Genomic DNA, 20,742 nt, shown 5'->3' on the forward strand with positions numbered 1-20,742 from the left:
GTAGGCTCAAAAAATTGAGTTAACCTGAGTGCGATGTCTTAAGCATGTCTGTGACTGGTGCTTTTACCCACCTTGTTTCCCAGAAAGAAGACTTAATCGAAAAATTACTTCTAGCACTGGTTTCCTGAACTGCTAATAAAGTCCTACCCTTAAAATAAGCCCTATATAAGATCGTCATGAAATAGAGGCCGACACGACCAGCTAAACAGGCGTTTTAGTGACTGACAACAAGTGTGCTTTATTCCGGAATGACCAAGCGCATGTACAACAAATATGCACATTTGAAAACAAACAGATGCGCTTGTGACTAAATAGAACATTCATCATTTTAAAAATATGTCGCGTAACAAACGAAAGTTTACAATTATATGTTCCAGACGACGAAGACGTGCAAGGGCGGATTCAGCTTTTGGTTTTGGAGGGGGTTATTATTAGAATGTTAATACACACACACAGAAATTGGAAGGAGGTTGAATTTGGACAACAAAATTGGGACTCTTCTCCAATAATTTCTCAATCTTTTTGAAGCCTCTCACAACGTAGTTTTACCACGTTGTCTTTGGTCGTTTTAAGAGTAGGTCATGATCACTTCGCACTCGAAGATATGGTTGATGTATCAATGATTTTGTTCATTTTATTGAACTGTAATAAATATATATACAGAAGAACCCCGATTTTACATTGTTCACTTCGTATGCCATCCCGCTTTCTACGTCATTTTCCATGTTCATGAAAATTACTCTACCGTTAAAATAATATAATCCGCTTGATACGTCTTCTTCAAAACTTACCAAAAAAAAAAGGGTCTGTGTCTTTTTTTCAAGATAAATTCGTATGTTAGCTGTTTGAAACCCTTCTGGTATTCTTTCTGTCCGTCTTTATTGTCAAAGCATTAAAACTTTAAAAGAAACTTTAATTGTGAATAGAAACGAAGAAGCAAAGTTGTAAAAAATGTTGCTTTAGAATGTAATATAAAGGAAATTGTGTATAAAAACGAAGTAATTAAAACATGACAGGTTTCTCCCACAAGTCCATTTAGATAGTGCCAATTTTTAAACAAAATGTTTAGATTTGTACCATCGTCCCCGATTTTACGTTTTCCCGCCTGGTACGTTATTATCACTAGTCCGAGTAAATGCGTAAAATCGGGGTTCCACTGTAAGTATTTCTTAAATTTGGAAAAACACATTTCTTGAATCCGATTAAATGTGTTTTTGAGCGTGAATAAATATCAACTATTGGTTGTCTTTCACAATGAAGTTGAATATTATTTTGTTTACATGCTTAAGTAGACGACAAAAATGTTTCGCAGCCGCTTCATCCGAAAAAGAACTTTGATATGCCAGAACAAGCTGCATATGCAAGTCAGTTAGCGATATCTTTCAAAAACACTTTTTCACTTCTCCACTTTCAAAAGCGGCGTATACAAATTAGGATGAAATTATTGAGTTTCAATAAACTATGTGAATGTGTTTACGTCTGCCTGCCAACTTGGCAGTACAAAGATCGAAGTGGCCATCGAAAAAGGGTTGAATTACGTCCTAAACGATTGATATCTGTCACAAAACGATGCGATAATTGAAATTCGAGCGATGATAATTGGTTCAAAAATGTCAAGGATTTTCTCAAATGTTTACCGACGACATAGTTATGAATAGTATACTTTGTTTTTATGAAAGGAATTTCTAATCATTAAGATTTCTTATCCCTACCCCCTCTTTTTTCAATTTATTCTTTTGTGAATATTTTAATTTTTATTCCGTTGCAGTACAATATCAATTTATTACTATGTTTTCAAAGCAAGTTCCGAATATATTCGACGACAGACACACTAAGTAAGGGGGTTATAAGTTTGAAGTGTCTGTATATCTGTGTGTATGTATATCTATCTGTCTGTGCCATTCTAGCGCCTAAACGGATGGACAGATTTTGAAAACGTTTTATTTATTTATTTATTTATTTATTATTATTATTATTTTTTTTTCGCAAGGATAGTTGTTCGAGAGTGTTCTTAGGTTGCGTCTTCGGACGACATTAATTAACGAAGATATTAATTGGAAACCCCTAAAAGGATTTTCACGATTTTTGCAGTGAAAACATGTTTAAACATTTTAAAATTTAGTACTAAAATAAAGAGTAATTTTTTCTGCGTCTGACAGAATGTGCTTGGAAAATCCATGTTATAGAGAATTCGAATTATAACAATTTTTTAAAGCAGATTTTAAGTACTGCCAAATCTTTTTTTTCACGCGATTCAACCGGATTCATCGTTGGCCGACAAGGAAAACAATCGCAATGATTTAAAATGTTTATCAGTTGCCAGTTTATATTTACTAATGTTCGCCCAGTGGTCGAAATTCGACCATATTCATCAATGAATATTTGAGAAAACTTGTATGAATTTAACTATTTCTAACATATTTATTTCTACTCTTACTCGTGTTTACTGCATATCTGGAAGCATACAATTTTTATGTGTACACAAAATAGCAAACAGTAATAATTTATTTCAATTTTGCTTTTTGTGTGTTAATCTCAAAATAAAGGATGAAAGGAGATATTTCGGTAATGGGATCGTTTCCGAAATTTTAAAAATATCTTTGTTTTTATGAAAGAGCATGCTTAAAAACAAAAGTTAACCTTTTTTAAATAATTTGAAAAAAAAATTAATATTTTTTAAGTATTATTTTAATTGATCCGCAGATTGAAATTCATTTTTTACGCTTCTGCACATGGCATCAAAAGCGATGAAATGCCATTCATTGATGTCATTAGCGCACAGCGCAAATTATCATGACCTGAAAGCATGGTTGACAGCAAAGCGTAAAAATTTTGCTCAGCTATGGAGTAGCGCGCCACATCACTTGTAACGTAGTACATCACGTGTAGTACATCACTTGTAACGTCATAAAGACCACGCTTTATTTCCAAAATACAAACATTTAAAAAAAATAATAAAAACTAACTGTCGGGAAAATAAAAGTTTTCTCTGGCTCCACGTTATTTCTTTTGCTTATTCTATCAATTTCATTGACTAAAAGTAGTACTTTTAACTGAAGAAAACAACCTCGTCAAGAAATTGGTGTGGTCGTCAAATTCCTGGTTTGAATAATTTTACTTTGGATACCATGTTGTTTTGTGCTTACCCTATGCAAATAGACTACCTACTCTTTGTTTACGTATGCAAAGGAAAAACATTTTTCGCGCTGACATTGGAAACAAAAAATTTCACGCCAATGGATAAAAATCGCCAATCATCCAATTTTAGAATGGAATGAAGCAGCAAAACTCAGTTTATACGTAAAACTTCTGCGTGAACAATATTACTTTTAAAACTTCTACTATTATTGAGTACTTTGCTTTGACATCGTCATTAGAAATATAAATTTCCAGGTATGAAATGAACGAACTCGACTCGTGGCAACATATAACTGTCCATTCGAAAACATTGGACGTCGCAAAAAAAGTACAATTTTAAAAAAAGGTCATCTTTGAGATTTGATTATGGTTAAGGGCGGTGCATAACTGATGTCACACCTTTCAACACTTTCGATCCTCTCCCCCTTTTGTCACAAATTTTGCACTTCACCATACTCCCTCTTCCCTTAGTCACATGCATGGAGTAGGAAGAAGGAGAGAAATGTCCTACGGGATTGCGAGTGTAAAAGTGGCAACGTTTGTTCACTATTTCCAGAGGGCGCTGTATGTGCACCGCTCCCGACAATCGCAGCAGATCAATATAAATGATGCTAAGTTTCTCATTTTTTTAGACGCAGCTATTAAAGCAAAAAAAGAAAAAAAACTACTGGAAATTGGTTGTAATAAGGGGACAATATAGTGGACGATGTACGGCTTTCGTCCACAGGAAGTTAGCGCAGTATTTTGATGGAAAAATTTATTTTATTTTTCATCACCAACTTGCCGAATTCGTCTGCTATTAATATTGCGCTGTGCGATGTTGTATTTTTTACGAGTTGGAATGTTTCTATTCCTGTAAATAATTGACGAAATGAGAATATAGTAGTAATTACGTAAATCCTTTTTTTAATTAGTTGTAAATTTCGTGACATGTTTCGAGAACTAATTAAAGCGAAATAATTTTTTGCTTTCACGACCTTCAACAGATAAAAATAAATGTTAATGTTCCATTCACTTAACTTCAAGCTGATATTGATTATAATAATTTTATTCACGTGTTTACTCACTGCTTAAACAGATTGCATTTTTTTCGACAACCAAATGGAAAAAAAATCGACAAACCTTATTCATTCAAAAATATTATACCTTGGAACGCTTTTTTGAGATAGTTTGTGGGGTTTTCTGTTGAAAATAATCATGTGTATTTTTTAAATGAAAAAGGTTTCCCGATTTTTTTTCGATTTGGTTGTAGAAAAAAATGCAATAATAATAAAAGAATAATGATAACAATTCTGTTTAAGCAGTGAGTAAACACGTGAATAAAATTATTTCTACTACATTTTCATTTCGTCAATTATTTTCAGGAATAGAAACATTCCAACTCGTAAAAAATAAAACATCGCACAGCGCAATATTAATAGCAGACGAATTCGGCAAGTTGGTGATGAAAAATAAAATAAATTTTTCCATCAAAATACTGCGCTAACTTCCTGTAGACGAAAGCCGTACATCGTCCACTATATTGGCCCCTTATTACAACCAATTTCCAGCAGTTTTTTCTTTATTTTGCTTTAATAGCTGCCTCTAAAACAATGAGAAACTTAGCATCATTTACATTGATCTGCTGCGATTGACGGGAGCGGTGCACATACAGCGCCCTCTGGGAAAAGTGAACAAACGTTGCCACTTCTGCATAGTAAAGATTTATCTCCTTCCCTTTAATCTCCCTGGTCACATGTCACGCTGTTTTCCATAAACGTTCCTATAAAAAAAAAAAAAAAAGCTTGTTGTCACATTCTCCCCATTGTATGCCAATCTTGTCATGTCTTTCCTCTCCCTTGTCACAAACTGTTACTATTTCGTGAACCCCACCTTAAAGCGGGACTTCATTCGTGGACAGCCCCTATTTTGTGGCAACCGTATGCAAATATACATTTCCCTCTACTCTTTGTTTTCATATCCAAAGTAAAAACATTTCTTGAGCTGCAATTGGTGCCAAAAATTTGACGCCAATAGAAAATAGATGAAGAGCGCCTGCCAATTTAACAATTATCGAAATCTCCCCGAATGAAATGATCCTGTAAAACTCAGATTATACGTAAAACTTCTGCATGAACAATGCTTCTTTTAATAAATTTAATATTATTGAGTAAGTTGCCTTGACCTCTGCCGTTGGAAGTTCCAAACAGTCAAATAAACGAATCCTACTTGCTACATTGAAAATTGTCCATTCAGAAACACTGGACGTCGCAATAAAAGTGCTATTTTTAAAAAAATTGTGTTTCTGATTTGTTTACGGTTTAGGGGAAAACTGACAAATGCACTTTTCAAAATTTTTGATCCCTCTACCCTTTGTCGCAAAGTTTCACACTTCACCATAAACTATCTTTCCTTTGCCAAATGTCAAACTGTTTTTCATAGACGTTCTGTTAAAAAAAAAAAAAGCTTGATGTCTTTTTCTCCCCATTGTATATTTCTCTAGTCATTTATTTCCTCCGCCTTGTCACGAACGGTTACAATTTACTAAACCCCACCTTAAAGAGGGACTTGATTCGTAGTCAGCTCCTTGCAAATAGACATTTCTGGACTCCTTTTTTAAGGATGCAAAAGAAAAATATTTCTCTCCCTGGTATGGTGCCAAAATGGATAAAGTTCGCCAATTTCACAATGGAATCGTTTCCAAAATTTTAAAAGTATTTTTTTCTGAAAGAGCATGCTTAAAAACATAGGAACCAACCAATTTTTAAATAAATTGTTTAAGTTTAATAGTTTTTAAAAATTACTGAAATCGGTGCGCTTTCATTATTTACGCTTCTGCCGATGACATCACAAATGATGAAATGCCATTCAATGTTGCCATTCACAGAGCAAAATATTTTATTCGCATCTTTACTCATATGTATTGGCAACGATATGGTTGATAGCAAGCGTAGAGCGCAATTTTAATTCGCTTCTTGATTATCATAACGTGGAAACGTGGTAGAACGATGCGCCAAAGAGCATCATTTGTGACGTCATCAAGACCACGCCTTGGTTGAAAAATCTGACATTTTAAAAAATTAACTCAAAAAAAAAAAAAAAAACTTTTAGGAAAATGAAAGTATTTTCTGGGTCCTTGTTATTTTTTTTTTAGCAATCACGATTGCTTATTGTTCTCATTTGACTGTTTTGAATTCCTATCATTTTATTTTACCGCAAGCACCCTCTGCCAGCACCACCGTCGCGTCGATCGGCCTCACGATGCTGCTCCTCTTGCGAAAACCATCTCCAGGTCCATGTCCTACACACACACACTCCACTCATGCCTGCACACAGACACAAACACGTATGCTTACATACACACACGCGCATTCATACACACACACGCTCGTGATTGCGAAAAGCATAATTTGAATTCAAGATGCCAAAAATTCAAATATATATATATATATATATATATATATATATATATATATATATATATATATATATATATATATATATTTGCTTATTCTATCAATTTCAGTGACAAAAATACTACTTTTGACTGAAGGAAACAACCCTATTGTCCATGCGAAAGCACTGGACGTTCGTAATAATACGCCAATTTTATCTAAAGTTTCACCTTGAGATCTGTTTGTGGTGATAGCAAATGCAGGTATTATTGGGAGCTGGAACTGAAAGCCGTCCCTCACTCCGTAAAATGATTTATTTAAATATTAAAATCGCGAAAACATAATCAAAATGAAAATATTTTAAATCTCCGTAGTTACCCAAAAAGCACCAATAATAAAAACAAATGCAAGTATTTCATCTCTTTTTACTGAAGCGAGAATTGGCAACACCACAATATTATCCAGCAATTTCTTCACGCTATGTCACGTGAAAAAGCAAATAAAAATAAATTTTCACTAACTTATAATTGCTTCTAGCGCGTTTTCTAGCCATTTTAGCGGATTGACATTTTCGAACGGTAAACCGGGTAGAACGCGTTTTATAGTATTTTGCACGAGCTTTCCAACCATACCAAGCTCGAAGCGCTGAAATGCATTTTTTATGTAGAACGAGCTGTTTAAAAAACCAATTAAAACTTAATTTTTCACGTTTCCAACAATGAATTTCAACAATGTAAAAGAGATAAAATTAAAATATTTGAGTTTTGCTAACTAAAAACGCTTATAACTTTTTTTCTAGTGGATTTAGGTTATTGGACTTTGGGCGCCCTGACTATTTTTTCGTTAGGAGTATTTTTTAAAGATATTTCCAACCATATCAAATTCGAAAAAATTGGACCATTCGTTCTCGTAGAAAGAGCCATTTAGGACTAAAATGCGTTTTTTATCAATATCTCCGTTAATTAGCGTTCGATTTCAAAAATTTTTATTGATGACACTAAAACTCGGCAATAGCTACTGAACAAAAAAAGAATGAAGGAAATCGGTTCACAAACAGAGGAGAAATCGGTACCAAAAGAAAACGGCTTGCCTATTAATATATAAAGATTAACAAATAAAGTACTTGTAATTGATTTTTAAGGCTTCTGGTATAAGGCTTTTAAAAGTATTCTCAATTTCCCCTCTTGATTCTAAATTTGCGACTCAGTTGAGGGTTCTTAAAATTTTTAATTTTTGTTACTTGTATTTGATAATTCTCAAATTTAATTTAATCTTCTGTTTTTTTAAAAAAATGAAATTGTATTTTGCTAACGTTCGAAATACACATCGAAATCAGAAGTAAAGTTACTTGTACTTGTAAAACAAGTAAAGGTAAATTTTGCACTGAAAGCACCATTTGCACACTGCTCCGTGTTCCAATACATAAATGAAAATTTGAACCTAATTTTGACACTGTCAGTAAGGCTGAATTACATGAATCCACCATTGTCACTTTAATATCGGGGAAGGCAAAAGAATCATATCTCATGTAATTTCATTTGATGACTCTCTAATTAAATTATTTTTCTTATTTTCATTACTGACGGACGGAAATACTTTAGAAAATCTTCCATTAAAAGCGCCTTTTACACACCATTTCGTGTAAAATAAATCAATGAAAATTACCGTCAGGTTATTCTCAGGATTCTTCAATCGTAAGAAAATTTTTGTTTCTTATGACAATTTTTTTCTTACCGGGTCAGAAACTCGTACTGAAATTTGATGAAATTTTCGTCAATTTGAAGAAATGTTTGCTACTAGTGGCGCCCACACGACGACCCACGGGCCATATGCTGCCCGCGAAGCGGATCCATGGAGCCGTTTGCCATGTTCAATGTTTTACGAATCGAAAACTATTGTTCGAAACCTTCTAAAACACCTTCTTCTTCCGGTATTTAGATCGATTTTTGAAACATTTTAACCAAATTGTTGGCAATTTGTTTCTGAAAGACAGATGGAAACTTCGTATATTAAAAAAATAAGCGTGTAATAAAGATAAAACAACGATTCTTGGTTTGCAATTCTCTTTAATTTTTCGCCTTTTCTCACGTTTTCGGAAAAAAATTAAATACGTCTAAATTTTTTGTGTTTAGGCACAAGAGATTCACCATAATATGAGATGCGGCCCTCGGGTAAAAAAAGGTAGGTTTAGTCGAACCGCTTCTCGAGAAGCCATTTTGTTAAATTTATTAAAAATTCTTGAAATTTGAACATGCTCTTCTGGCAGTGTAGCAATTTGTGATATTTTATATATCATATTTTAAATTTATCTTTTGTGGTTTTATGCGCCCGTATCCATAGGCATAGGGGCGTGCACCGGGGGAGGGGTAAAGAGCACCTGTTGTAACGGGATCCGAGTTAGTAGAAAGCTCCAGATTTTAAAAAATGTGCCCACATTTTTTTTTTTTTTTTTTTTTTAAAGTTTGTTTCTCTCTTAAGTTTCAAAAATAAAATGTCTTACAGTTTAGGAAGATGATATCCTACTCAAAAGCGCTAGTCACTGAAAAATATATTTTTGTTTTAAAAGTAAATAAACTGAGTTTTTAATAGTTTCAATGAAAAGGGTAGGAACCCCGAACCTTGCAACCCCGAAACACGCGTATGCAGTAATCTGCAATTTTGTTCAATTTAACGTTGTTATCAGGGGTGCTCATCTAAGAGGGGTCATGGCGCAGATCGCGCCAATGAAATTTAGGGGGGTTATGTGTTTTGAGGGGCATTTTCGTTCTTTTGGGTGTGGGGTCTCTCACTCTAGAGGAGGGTTCGTAGCATTGGGAGGGGGGATGCGCCCTTGCTCTTCGGGGGATGGGCATCCCTGGTTGTTTCTTATTTGAATTCTGAAAATTGTTCACTTGCATTAAAAACGAAAACAACTTGAAATAATATTTATTGTCTTCAGAAAGTAATTTCAAAAAATTACTCAAAATTTCTTAAAACTTTTTTGTACAGCTCGTTTAAAACGAAATTTTGAAGTTCACAATTTTAATTAGATCAATTTACTTTTTTTATCATCGCAAATGCTTATTAGGCTTTACGAATGAAAGTTTAATTCCCATGTCATGCAAGTCTGTTACTGTCTGTAATTATTGACACATAAATGTAGAACCCCCTTATGAATATGTGTTTGAAAATGGTAAAAGTGCCAACACCTGACAGTTGACAATCTTTTTTGCTTGAACTGTATCAGAATTCCAGTATTATTTTCCATTCTTTGACAAGGATTAGATCACTCTTCAATAAACGTTTCGCTTTCTGGTACTGGAATAGTCAAAGCACGTGCATTGACAATAACTTGATTTTTAATTCTCCATTCATTTTGATACTTTATCTGTTATTAAATCGGATAATGACGTACAAAGCTGAAGCTCCATTCAAACCTTTTCGTACCGACTTTTAAATGAAACTAATTTAAACTAAAAGAAAGAATGCAAGTTTCACGGAATCCTTAGAGATCACCTGGGTTTCCACGGAACACAATTTAAGAAACGCTGGTTGTTGTTGTTGTTGTCTTGTCCAGTGAAGTAGTGCGGTAGAATCAAACTGGTCCAAAAGCATCCAAATAGCTCCTGCCACATAAATGACTTTCGAAGAATAGAGGAGAGAAATTCTGGTATAAAGTGACAACATTTCTGATTTTATATTTGACTCTGCCCATAAAACTATAAAGTTAACTTTTTTGCATTTCTTTTCTTATTTAAAAATCCAACTAATTTCGATTATTATATAAATTCGATAAGAAATAGGGGAAAGTGTTGTACCTTGAGATGCTTGTACTGCTAATTTCTAAGAATCTATTTTTAGCAGCTTTTTTTTTTGTATAATAGTAACCGACTAACTGTATAATAGTAACCTCTAATAGTAACCGACAACACTAAATGGTGCGAAAGTAAAAATCAGCATCAAAAGAGTAAAATTGATTATTTAGAGTGAGAAAAAAAAAATTCCATGACCCCAAAGTAAATATTTTCTTAGTTTTTATTTCATTTTCTGTCTTTGTATTTGTAAAACTATTCATCTGAATTTTATTTTGTCATAAAAGAGAAGTGATTTAAATATTTTGATAATGAGATAATAATGATAGTGCACGTAGATTGGCCACCAATTTCGTTTTTCTTAAACCACGTGGTGATTGTACCTCGGGACTACCAAACATATTGTGCCTTAGGACACGTCTCAAGGTGCAACATATGCATGGCTCTTAATAATTAAGATATATTAGGAACATGGAAAAATGTTCTAATATGTTGTAGTCTTTTAACACATTTAATGTTAGATAATAATTCATTAATTCATTTTTTATGATTAATTATTCATAATTTAATTATTACCATGAAAAAAAAATCTTTTTTGATTTTTGGTGCAAAAATTGGTTTTATATGGCTGTTTCCTGAATCATGAAGAGTCTCCCATGGTTTAACTGGATGTGTCCCAAGGTACAATAGAATGTTGTACCTTGGGACAGTTTGGAACTCTTACTTTAAAGGGTTATATTTTATTTTCAAATATGAATTTAAAAAATATATATATTGCAGAGAAATATTTTGGGGTACTTTAGTGTGACTTTTAGATTTTAAATTTGATTTAAATAATTTGTATTAAAAATTAAAATATGAAAAGTGTCCCCCAAGATACAACACTCTCCCCTATCCCCCACGATTGCTCTGAGGTGACGATATAATTAATGTATCTCAGACAAGATGTATTCATATTGAATTTTTGATTTTTAGCAGTTTAAGCAAAGTGGGGTAAAATGGTGATAGTATTAGATTTAGCTATTTGTAAGATTCCAAATGAATTTATTCATTATAAATGTTTCTTTTTTCTTCTTTCTTTCTTTTTTTCAGTAACAGATGACATACGAATTGACATGTCTTCTCTAACCACTAGCACCCAGTGAACAAAATTGCATTGAGGAATTTGAAAACAACCATGCAAGTTCATATGGTGCGGATGGAAACTATGGTAGCTGCAAGTCCTCAAGATAAGTATGAAAAAGGTAACATTTTGCTATTTTTCAAATTTTTGTGGCAAAAGTACAATAAGAGGAAGTTGATTAAAATGCCTGTCAAATTTCTTCAGCAAAATAATATATTTCCTGCAATGTCATTAAACACCCATTAGAAGCGAAGTATTGTTCCAGCATATGCTGATGAAGATGAAGTGGAAAGTAATGTCATCAAAGTACTGGATAATCCAGTATTCAGTCATAGAGGACATTACAAATTGTTCGCATTCAATTTAAATTATACATTAAAATGTTTAAAAATGTGCAATGCCATCTGGTTTTCGAAGTGATCTTATTGAGTTTTAAAATGTATTGCATTTTTTCAATCTATGTTCATTTTACCCCACACTATGGGGTAAAATGATCATAAAAACAAGCTTAAAAGCAGCAATGAATAGTTGGATTTTTGTTAAAAATGAAACGAATAAAAAATTGTTGCTACCCTCAAATAGTGTAGTGTTAAATATCTGTCAAAAAAAAAAAAAAAATAAAATAAAATGTTTTTGGAAATGTTGGTCAGCAAAGCTGAAATAGATGAATTTATAATCATTTTGCCCACCTGAGACTACTTAATTCTGGGCAATACCTTTTCAAAGATTTAAGCTTACATATTGAGAAACTTGTTCGAAATTCTCGTGAAAATTTTTAGATGAAAACTTCTAGTAAAACTAATTGTGAAAATGTTCTGAGATTATGTTTAGTTAATACTTTCATGTTTAGATTGCGCAAAAGAAAAAAAAAAGTTTTAAAATAAAATTACATGCTGTGCCAGTTTATTTCTCCTAAAATTCTAATTTATCTATGGCTAATTATATTTATGACTAAAAATTGTTTTTCACAAGGGAAATTGCACAATAACTAAAACGGAGAGTTTCGTTTGAGTAATTGAAAAGTAGAATAAGTTGCATAACTTTATTTAGAGATCATTTTAAATGAGGATTAATCATTTAAAGTTATCTACATAATATATTTTCCGAAGCATAAAAAATGTAATGCACGAATTTCGTAACTCTGCACTAAAATAATAATAATAATAATAATAATAAAAAGAAGAAGAAGGAAAAAATAAATAAACTGCCCGTTTTTACTGAAAAAACTCTAGGAAACTGGATTTTCGTAAATGTTTCTACAGTAACGATTCACCTACTTTTTAAGAGCACAGTTAAAATTTTTTTAAATTGTTTGGAATGAAAAGGTTTTTAAAATGTATTCAAGACTTTTTATGGTGAAAAAATCCTGAATTAAAGGTTTCTAGTAACGATGTAGTTCCTTCTTAAGTAACGCTTCTTAAGAAGGAGCTGCATCCGTTACTAGAAACCTTTAATTCAGGATTTTTTCACCATAAAAAGTCTCGAATGTATTTTTAAAACCTTTTCATTCCAAATGCTTTGAAAATATTTTATTCTGCTGTAAAACCACCCCTAAAATAAAAGATTGTGGGAAAATATTTTTATGATGACAAAAACTAAGGAATAATAATTGCTTAAATACTTCAGTTATAGCTAACCGAGATGAAATTCGAAACAAATCGTTGTTTGAAATATTTAGAACAGAGTAAACTTCTAGACATAAATTAAAAGAGCCTACAAAATAAATATAAATGTAAATCTTTCAAATTTAAAATGCACTGGCGCCTCTTCACAAGCACGAACTACAGGGTTAACCTCTTAGAGCTAACTTAAACGGTGGGTTAACTACTAGAAGATTAACCCCCTTAGGCTAACTTAAATGTTTGGCTAACTAGATGGTTAACCCCCTTAGGCTAACTTAAATGTTTGGCTAACTAGATGGTTAACCCCTTGGGGCTAACTCGAATGGTAGGCTAAAACTCTATGGATGGTCTAAGGGAGCTAATCGATGGAGATAATTATTCGTGCTGTTCCCATTAGAGTCAACCACCTCCCCAAAACATCTGATTTAGGCTATACTGTCGACCTTAGTATGTACTATATATACTACATAAAGAACTCCTCTGAATTCTGATTTCGCCACTGTCCCCTCTGCGATTTCTCTCGTTTTCTCTCAATTCTTTCTTTTTTCCTTTCTTATTTAAAAAATAAAAATAAATTTAAAAAAAAAACAGATCTATTAATTATTTTGAAGATTGAAACATGCTTTACGTGATGAATAAATAATATTTTTGTACAACAAAGTAGCAGTATGAAATACAACGTTCATTGAGTACAAATTAGCAATTAGTTGCCGAAGGGTGTTTCGGGAACTTAATCTCTTTTCTCGTATGGCTTAACATCCCAAAACTCGCACTGTTTGCATTGAAAAGGGGGTTACTTGAACCCTCGAAACACGTGTCGTCTCACTCTTCCCATCAATGCAAAGAAAAATAAATGTGTTCCACATCGAGTCGCTTCTGTTTTATCAAATAACTATTGCGCTTTTTGAGGAAAATATTTTATCCATGTATTTTTGAGTCAAGATAATACAGCACCAGCAAAGCAATTGTTGCTTCAGTTGTTCCATTCCCATTGTTTTTTAAGGTAACCTGATCTCTGGATGTACACTTAAGCTCAATTTCATTTTCAAAAATTTATTATCTGAAAAAAAAGAAAAAAAAAAACTGTGTTGTTTTGTATATGATATTAAAAACTTTCTTATTGGCGTCTTTAACTATTATCAAAAAAGAGAGAGACCTTTTGTAATTCGGCGTTAGTTTTTTTTTTTTTTTGGGGGGGGGGGATTTATATGTGATAAGAGAGAACGATCCCAACAAGAGGACAAATACAACACTTTTTGGTCTATCCCTTCTCGGAATTGAACAGAAGGAAGTTATTTTTGCCAAGGAACTGAACACTTATATATAGGGACGATTTCATTTTCAGAAATGTATTATTTTTTAAAAACAAGTATATTTGGTATCTGACCCGAAAATTTAATTATTGATGTGTGTGTAACTTATTAACAAAAAGCAGAGAAACCTTTCAGAACTATGCTTCAGTTTTTTGAAGGGTTTAAATTAAAAAAAAAAAAGTTCTCCACCTTATAAATAAAGACCCCAACAAGTGGACAAACATAACTTTTTAGTCTATTTCTTCTCTTAATTGAACAGAAGGAAGCTTTTTTTGCCAATTTATCAAGGAATTGAACACTTATAGGCACGATTTCATTTTCAGAAATTTATTATTTTTTAAAAACAAGTATATTTGGTATCTGACACGAAAACTTAATTATTAATGTGTATGTAACTTATTAATGAAAAGCAGAGAAACCTTTTAGGGATTATGCTTCAGTTTTTTGAAGGGTTTAAATTTAAAAGAAAAAAAAAGGATATCATCATCATAAATGAAGACCCCGCTCAACAAGTGGACAAACACAACACTTTTTGGTCTAGTCCTTCTCGGAATTGTACAGAAACAAGATATTTTTACCAATTCATCAAGGAATTGAACACTTATAAGCACGATTTCATTTTCAGAAATTTGTTATTTTTTTAAAAACTATAGGGGTATCTGACCTGGAAAATGTTATAATTGTGTTATCATGTGAGTAACTTATTAACAAAAATCAGAGAAACGTTTTATGATAATGCTTTAGTTTTTTCGAGGGCTTAAAAATGTACACCAATCTTATAAACGAAGACCCCAACAAGGGGAAGAAATTTTTTTTTTCTTTTTCTTTTGCTCAGTTCCTTTTTGAGTAGTTATTGTTGCCAATTCATCAAAGAAAAAACTCATAAAACTTTAATTTTTCAAAAAAAAAAAAAAAAAGAAAAAGAAAAATGCTGTTCATGCAATGGTCGATCTATCCTAATAACTTAGCATTTATTTTTTGACTCTTCACAGCAAATATTAGAACACTTTTTGTACTTTTTTTGAATTCAGACACTTGCCCCTCCTTTTTAGAATACTTTTTGAAACAGTTTTCAGAACGCTTTTGAGTACTTTTCAGAAAACATATTTGGGTAGCTAGCAAAATTCGGAACACTTTTGGGAATGCATTTGAAAACATTTTTTGAACACTGGCACATGCCTCTTTTTTTTTGGGGGGGGGGGGGGGAGGGGCGCATATTGTAGCACACTTTTAAAACCCTTTACATTTTTCAGTAGTGTTAGCTGTTAATTTTACAGCTATCTCGCGTGGCAATCGAGCGAGCTAGACCATCCTATTTTGAAGGCATTCGTAATGCATATAATTCATTATAGCCAGTGGTGCCCATCCCCTCAGGGTAAAGGCGCCCCCTTAAATATCGCGAAGACTCTTCCAAATGCAAGAGCCCCCCCTTAAAAATGACAAAATACTCCTAAAAACACCCCCTTTCTAAAACTTTCAATGGCGCAATCTACGCCACGATCCTCCCCCCTCCCCCTTCTAGGTGGACATCCTTGTTACAGCAAATTTTCTGAGGGATTCTATCGATATCGACTGGTAGCAAGAGAAAGAAACTAAAATTTTGCTTGCAAGAAAGAAAGCTATAATTATATGTGTACTCAAATATATTTCTAATCTGCACTCAAATTAAAGGACGGATACAAGAGCGTCCATATAGGGGGGCAAGGGGGGCTCAACCGTCCTCCTTAGAAATGAGAACTTTCTTGCTTTTAGTGCTTTTTTCTTTGCAAAAATGTATAAAGATTTCTTTTCCAGCTATTAATGAATGTTATTTAAAATATCATATTTTAATATCTCTAATAATCTGTACTGAAATCTGTTTCTATGGGGAAAATATTCTGCTAAAACCATGGGGAAAATTTTTGAGCCCCCCCCCCCTTTAAAATTTTGCATATGGGCGCCCTTGGACGGATACAATCGAAAGGTTATGGGGATCATGCCAATCTTCTAAATAGTAGACCATATTAAAAATCCACATTAGGTTCAAATACTTTTTGATAAAATTGTAAACGATTGCAGCAATCTTTTCCATTGCTTTATTACTTTTAGAAATAAATATTTAAAACTTTACTTCCTTTCATTGCTAATAGAACTAATTAGTAACCTTTATACTGTTGTTCTATAGGTGCTTTATTCCTGGCCCTTTTTGTGCTACTTATTGACAACGAAAAAGTTTTAAATGTTTTTTGCACACAAAATCCTTTATTCTTCAGCATGACCAATAAAATGGTTATCTGTAACCGCACTTGCTCAAATCATACCCTAATCTGTTTTGAAATGTGTGGTCAAGTTTAAATTTAACACATATCCTGAGCGGATCACGTCCTGTACACTTTTTGAACATATTTCAGTACACTTTCCTTTTAACGGAGCACATTTGGGACACATTTTAATCGCATTCAGGTAGCAGGAACACCTTTTCTGATTTCAAGTGTTCCAAATGTGGAGCTAGGAATTAACAGTAGCGGATTCACCATGTCACAATTACGAGCCCTCCCCCCCCCCCCCCCCGTCAAGGGGATACAAAAATGCCCACATTTATAACTTACGATAAATGTTTTAAAATAGTTCGTAAATATACAAAAGAGCCCATAAAATGCATTGAGACAGCCCTTCAAACTTGTAAATCCGCCACTGGTAATTTACAATGTATTTTAAAAATTTTGCTCACCTGGTAGTCGATGCGCCAGAAACCTGGGGTGCCTCGCCAGCAGCCAGGGGTACAGGGGGTACGATTCCCTTCCGAGGAAAAAAGGGGCCACATGGGGGTTACACGCCCCCGCGGGTATCCCCGCATATCCCCCGGGGTGCTCGTGCTGGTGGTGCGGGTACATGGCGGCTCGGCCACCGCAGAGAGTGTCCAGGAACGCGGCGCTACTAACCGCCGGGAAAGTGGGCACCGGGGCCACGGGGCCCTGCGCCCCTCTGGGGGGACTAAGGCCCCGGCCCATGTCTTCAGAAGGCGAGGGGGAAGATTTGCTGTCCGGAACGCCGCTGTTGCTGCCGCCGACCAGGGCCTCGATGCTGAAACCCATCTTTGGCTTGGACGGCACGGGAACTACTGGTAGCGGTGCCAAAGGCATCATCACTGCCTGCTCAGTAGCCCAGGGAGGTGGTGAAACACAGTTTGTGCTGGGACTCGTGTTACCAATGATATCACTGGGATCGTCCAATAAAGTATGAGGTTTGTGCCGGACAGTAAGCAGAACAGTAAACTTTCAACATATTCACAACTGGCAAAAACTTCTTCGTTTTTTTTTCAATAAAAATAAGAGTTGGCTTTCACATTTTCTTCACTTGTCAATTTCCATTTACTGCTGTTAGTTTTCTGCAGTTGGAGCTTACGTAAAATACTCGTTGACTTGTAGTTGAGAAGTACCAACTGCCCGAAGAGCTGAATGCTTTTTTTTTCAATATGTTGAACTTGAACAATATCAGTATGGTTTATTTTCATTAATTTACACACATCTTCATAACTTTTCCGCTGATTTCCAATGCAAATGCGACATTAAACTTTCCAACTAATGTCACGATATTTACTTCTGTTGCTGAAGCAAAGACGACAGTTCTTCAAGTGGCACCTCTGTTGGACGTCAAAGAATCATCCCACGACAATTTTTTATGTCACATAAATTAGACGAATTAGCCGACAAATTCATTACTAAGAAAACATATGATGCGAAAAACACACTTGTGCTTGTCCAGTTTGCATCGGTTTAAGAAAGTTAGCTAGGATTGCTATTCAATCGAATCACCTTCTATGAATAAAATTGAAGTTATGTTCTCCCAATCCATTTTGTATAAAATTTGGAAGCAAATGAAATTCGTGTTGATGAAGGTCTGTTTGGATCAATTAAACAAGTGATTAATTTTTCAGAGATACCGTTTTTTACTAATTATATTAATTCTTCTCAAATATAATATTAATTCGGAAAGCCTACACTCGAAAAAATATTTTCACCGAATCGTTTCTTCATTTTTATGCTCCAAAACCTCCATGATTATTTCAATCGAACAGTCATTAACGGGAAAACGACACAGACGATCCGCACTCGAAAAGTGGCAGACACAACGCAAACGATCGCCGGTCACCCCAATTATGAAAGGAGCAACGAAAACTTCCTTTATCGCAGTTGTTTTTGTTCTATTTTTTTTTATTCCATCGACAAGCCCATCGCGCTCAATTACAAACGCTGCGTCAGGCGGCTCAAGCGACCGGGTGAATGTTCCGCGCCAAATTTGGCGCGATGGTGGGCAGGCATTTTGATAAGCTAATTACAGTGGCTAAGAATGTTATTGGAAACGGTAATACCAGACTCGCGATTGGACGATCGGGTGTGAGAACCATTTGTCTGCGGTAAGCGCCCCGCGTGCTCTTCGATTGGCTTAGGGGGAAGTAGGCGGATCCTATCTCGAGCTTGCACTGTGGCGCCACCTTGTATTTCCTCGGCGGTTGTGATAAAATGTGTGAGAATGAAACCACTCATTCATCACTGTCGGAATTATTTCGGAAAATCTGAATATCCATCAATGACAATCATTTGTTAATGCCACGTTTCTCGTGCTCAGTGTGGGAGGTGTTTTATTTGATTTCTCTTCCGATGTAACAATTTCTAGTATGATTTTTTTTTAATCGAAAAGGGAGATCAGTTTCTTTTTTATTTTTTGTAATTTTTGTAAGTGTTGCGTGTTTTAAATTGTTTAGGTAAAACTAAGTTCTTTCAAGTTCCCTATACATATATGTTATTACTGCGGAGTAAACTGATTTTTCTGGTGTTGTTTACAATTTTCAATAATATTTTAAAAACTGTGGCACCAATATAATTTTTCTAGAAGCAGGCCAATTATTTGGACGATTAAGTCCTCCCATTTTGACAATTTTTGGAAATTGTCTTTCTTTCTGTTTGGGTATGTGTGTGATCGGTTTTCTGTAACCTGTCTAGCGCAAAAACTGCAGCAGGAAATTTGGTACACGTCAAAAGGGGTGGAGCAATCGAGCGTTTTCTCCGTTATGCGTGGCTGTTATATCCAGGAAGTAACAAGTGAAATTAAACAAAAATCGTTTCTTAGATAGACCCTAGAAGGTACAGGTGTTGATTCATTTTTTCTCGTTGATTCGTTTTATCTCGAATCTTACACCCGCTATCTCTCAAGAACTAATGAACGGAATCTAACAAAAATAAACAGCCTTCAGAGGGTAAAAGAGATGATTCGATTTTGAAGCTAATAGCTCAAAAAGGGTTTTGCAATGAGGTTGTTTCCTTCAGTCAAAAGTACTACTTTTAGTCACTGAAATTGATAGAGTGAGCAAAACAAATAACGTGGAGCGAAAAAAAAAAAAAAAACTTTCATTTTCAAAACGCTTAGTAGGGGAGATAGCGACAGTTTTTAATACATCTTACTAATATTATATATGCGAAAGTTTGTCTGTATGGATGTATGGATGGATGTTTGTTACTCTTTCACGCAAAAACTACTGAACGGATTTTGATGAAACTTTACAATAATATAGCTTATGCATCAGAATAACACATAGGGTAGTTTTCGTCCCGTTATGGGGGGCAAAACCCCCTTAGGGGGGCAATAAAACACAATTTTTGTATAAATTCTCTAATATTGGGATGAAAAAATACTTGCACATATTTACATTATATGTCCATCGAAAGCTCTGATTTTTCTGCTGAAGATGGCACCTGTTCGAAATTTCTAAGTAGAATAAAAAACGAGTTATGAGCTTTTTAGATCCATGTTCGAAGGCTTTCCTCAACTCAATACAGAATTTAGTGTATCAACTCAACTCCCTGTCGATAGCGACAATTGTTGTATTGTTGACTTTCTTTGCTTTTCGTGATTGTTCAAGGCTTTTCTCAAGTCAAATCTTGAAGTAAGATTTTTGCACAAGATTGGCAAATAATACATGATTTGGCTGATGATTTTCCATTTAAACGGAACTTTAATGTAATTAATGGTTTTTATTATTATTTATGCTGATTGAACACTTACTCATTATCCAAACAACCAGCAAATCGCCAAAATTTTTGCAGACAGATTTCCGTAGCTGATGCATTTGGCAGTTTTTTCAACTCGCTGTTTTTGAAACCGAAGACTACGTCATTATGTTTCTCAGCTTTCACCATGTAAACAAAATATCGCCAATCAAAGAATTTTCAAAAGACTTTTTTTACTGTGTTAAATAATCCAGCAACTAAATTAGGCAAATCCATAAACAGCACAAAAACTTCCATTAATTTTCCTTTTTGCACAATTTCAAACAATCACCAAATTTTATTACTTATTTGGGTAACATTTCGGATGAAACTGTTTAGCGCCATTTTATGGTGA

General features: G+C 34.2%; 1 protein-coding gene across 1 annotated transcript in view; it reads right to left on the reverse strand.

Moving 5' to 3' along the window:
• Window positions 1–17,486, reverse strand: part of LOC129226796 (homeobox protein EMX2-like) — a 101,705-nt gene extending 84,219 nt beyond the window's left edge. Inside the window, exon 1 of the mRNA XM_054861425.1 lies at window positions 17,072–17,486. Coding sequence (XP_054717400.1) covers window positions 17,072–17,486 — 415 coding nt within the window. The remainder of the gene's footprint in view (window positions 1–17,071) is intronic.
• Between the last annotated feature and the right edge of the window lie 3,256 nt (window positions 17,487–20,742).

The sequence above is a fragment of the Uloborus diversus genome, chromosome 7 (genome assembly GCF_026930045.1).
Source record: "Uloborus diversus isolate 005 chromosome 7, Udiv.v.3.1, whole genome shotgun sequence".
Classification (NCBI taxonomy): Eukaryota; Metazoa; Arthropoda; class Arachnida; order Araneae; family Uloboridae; genus Uloborus; species Uloborus diversus.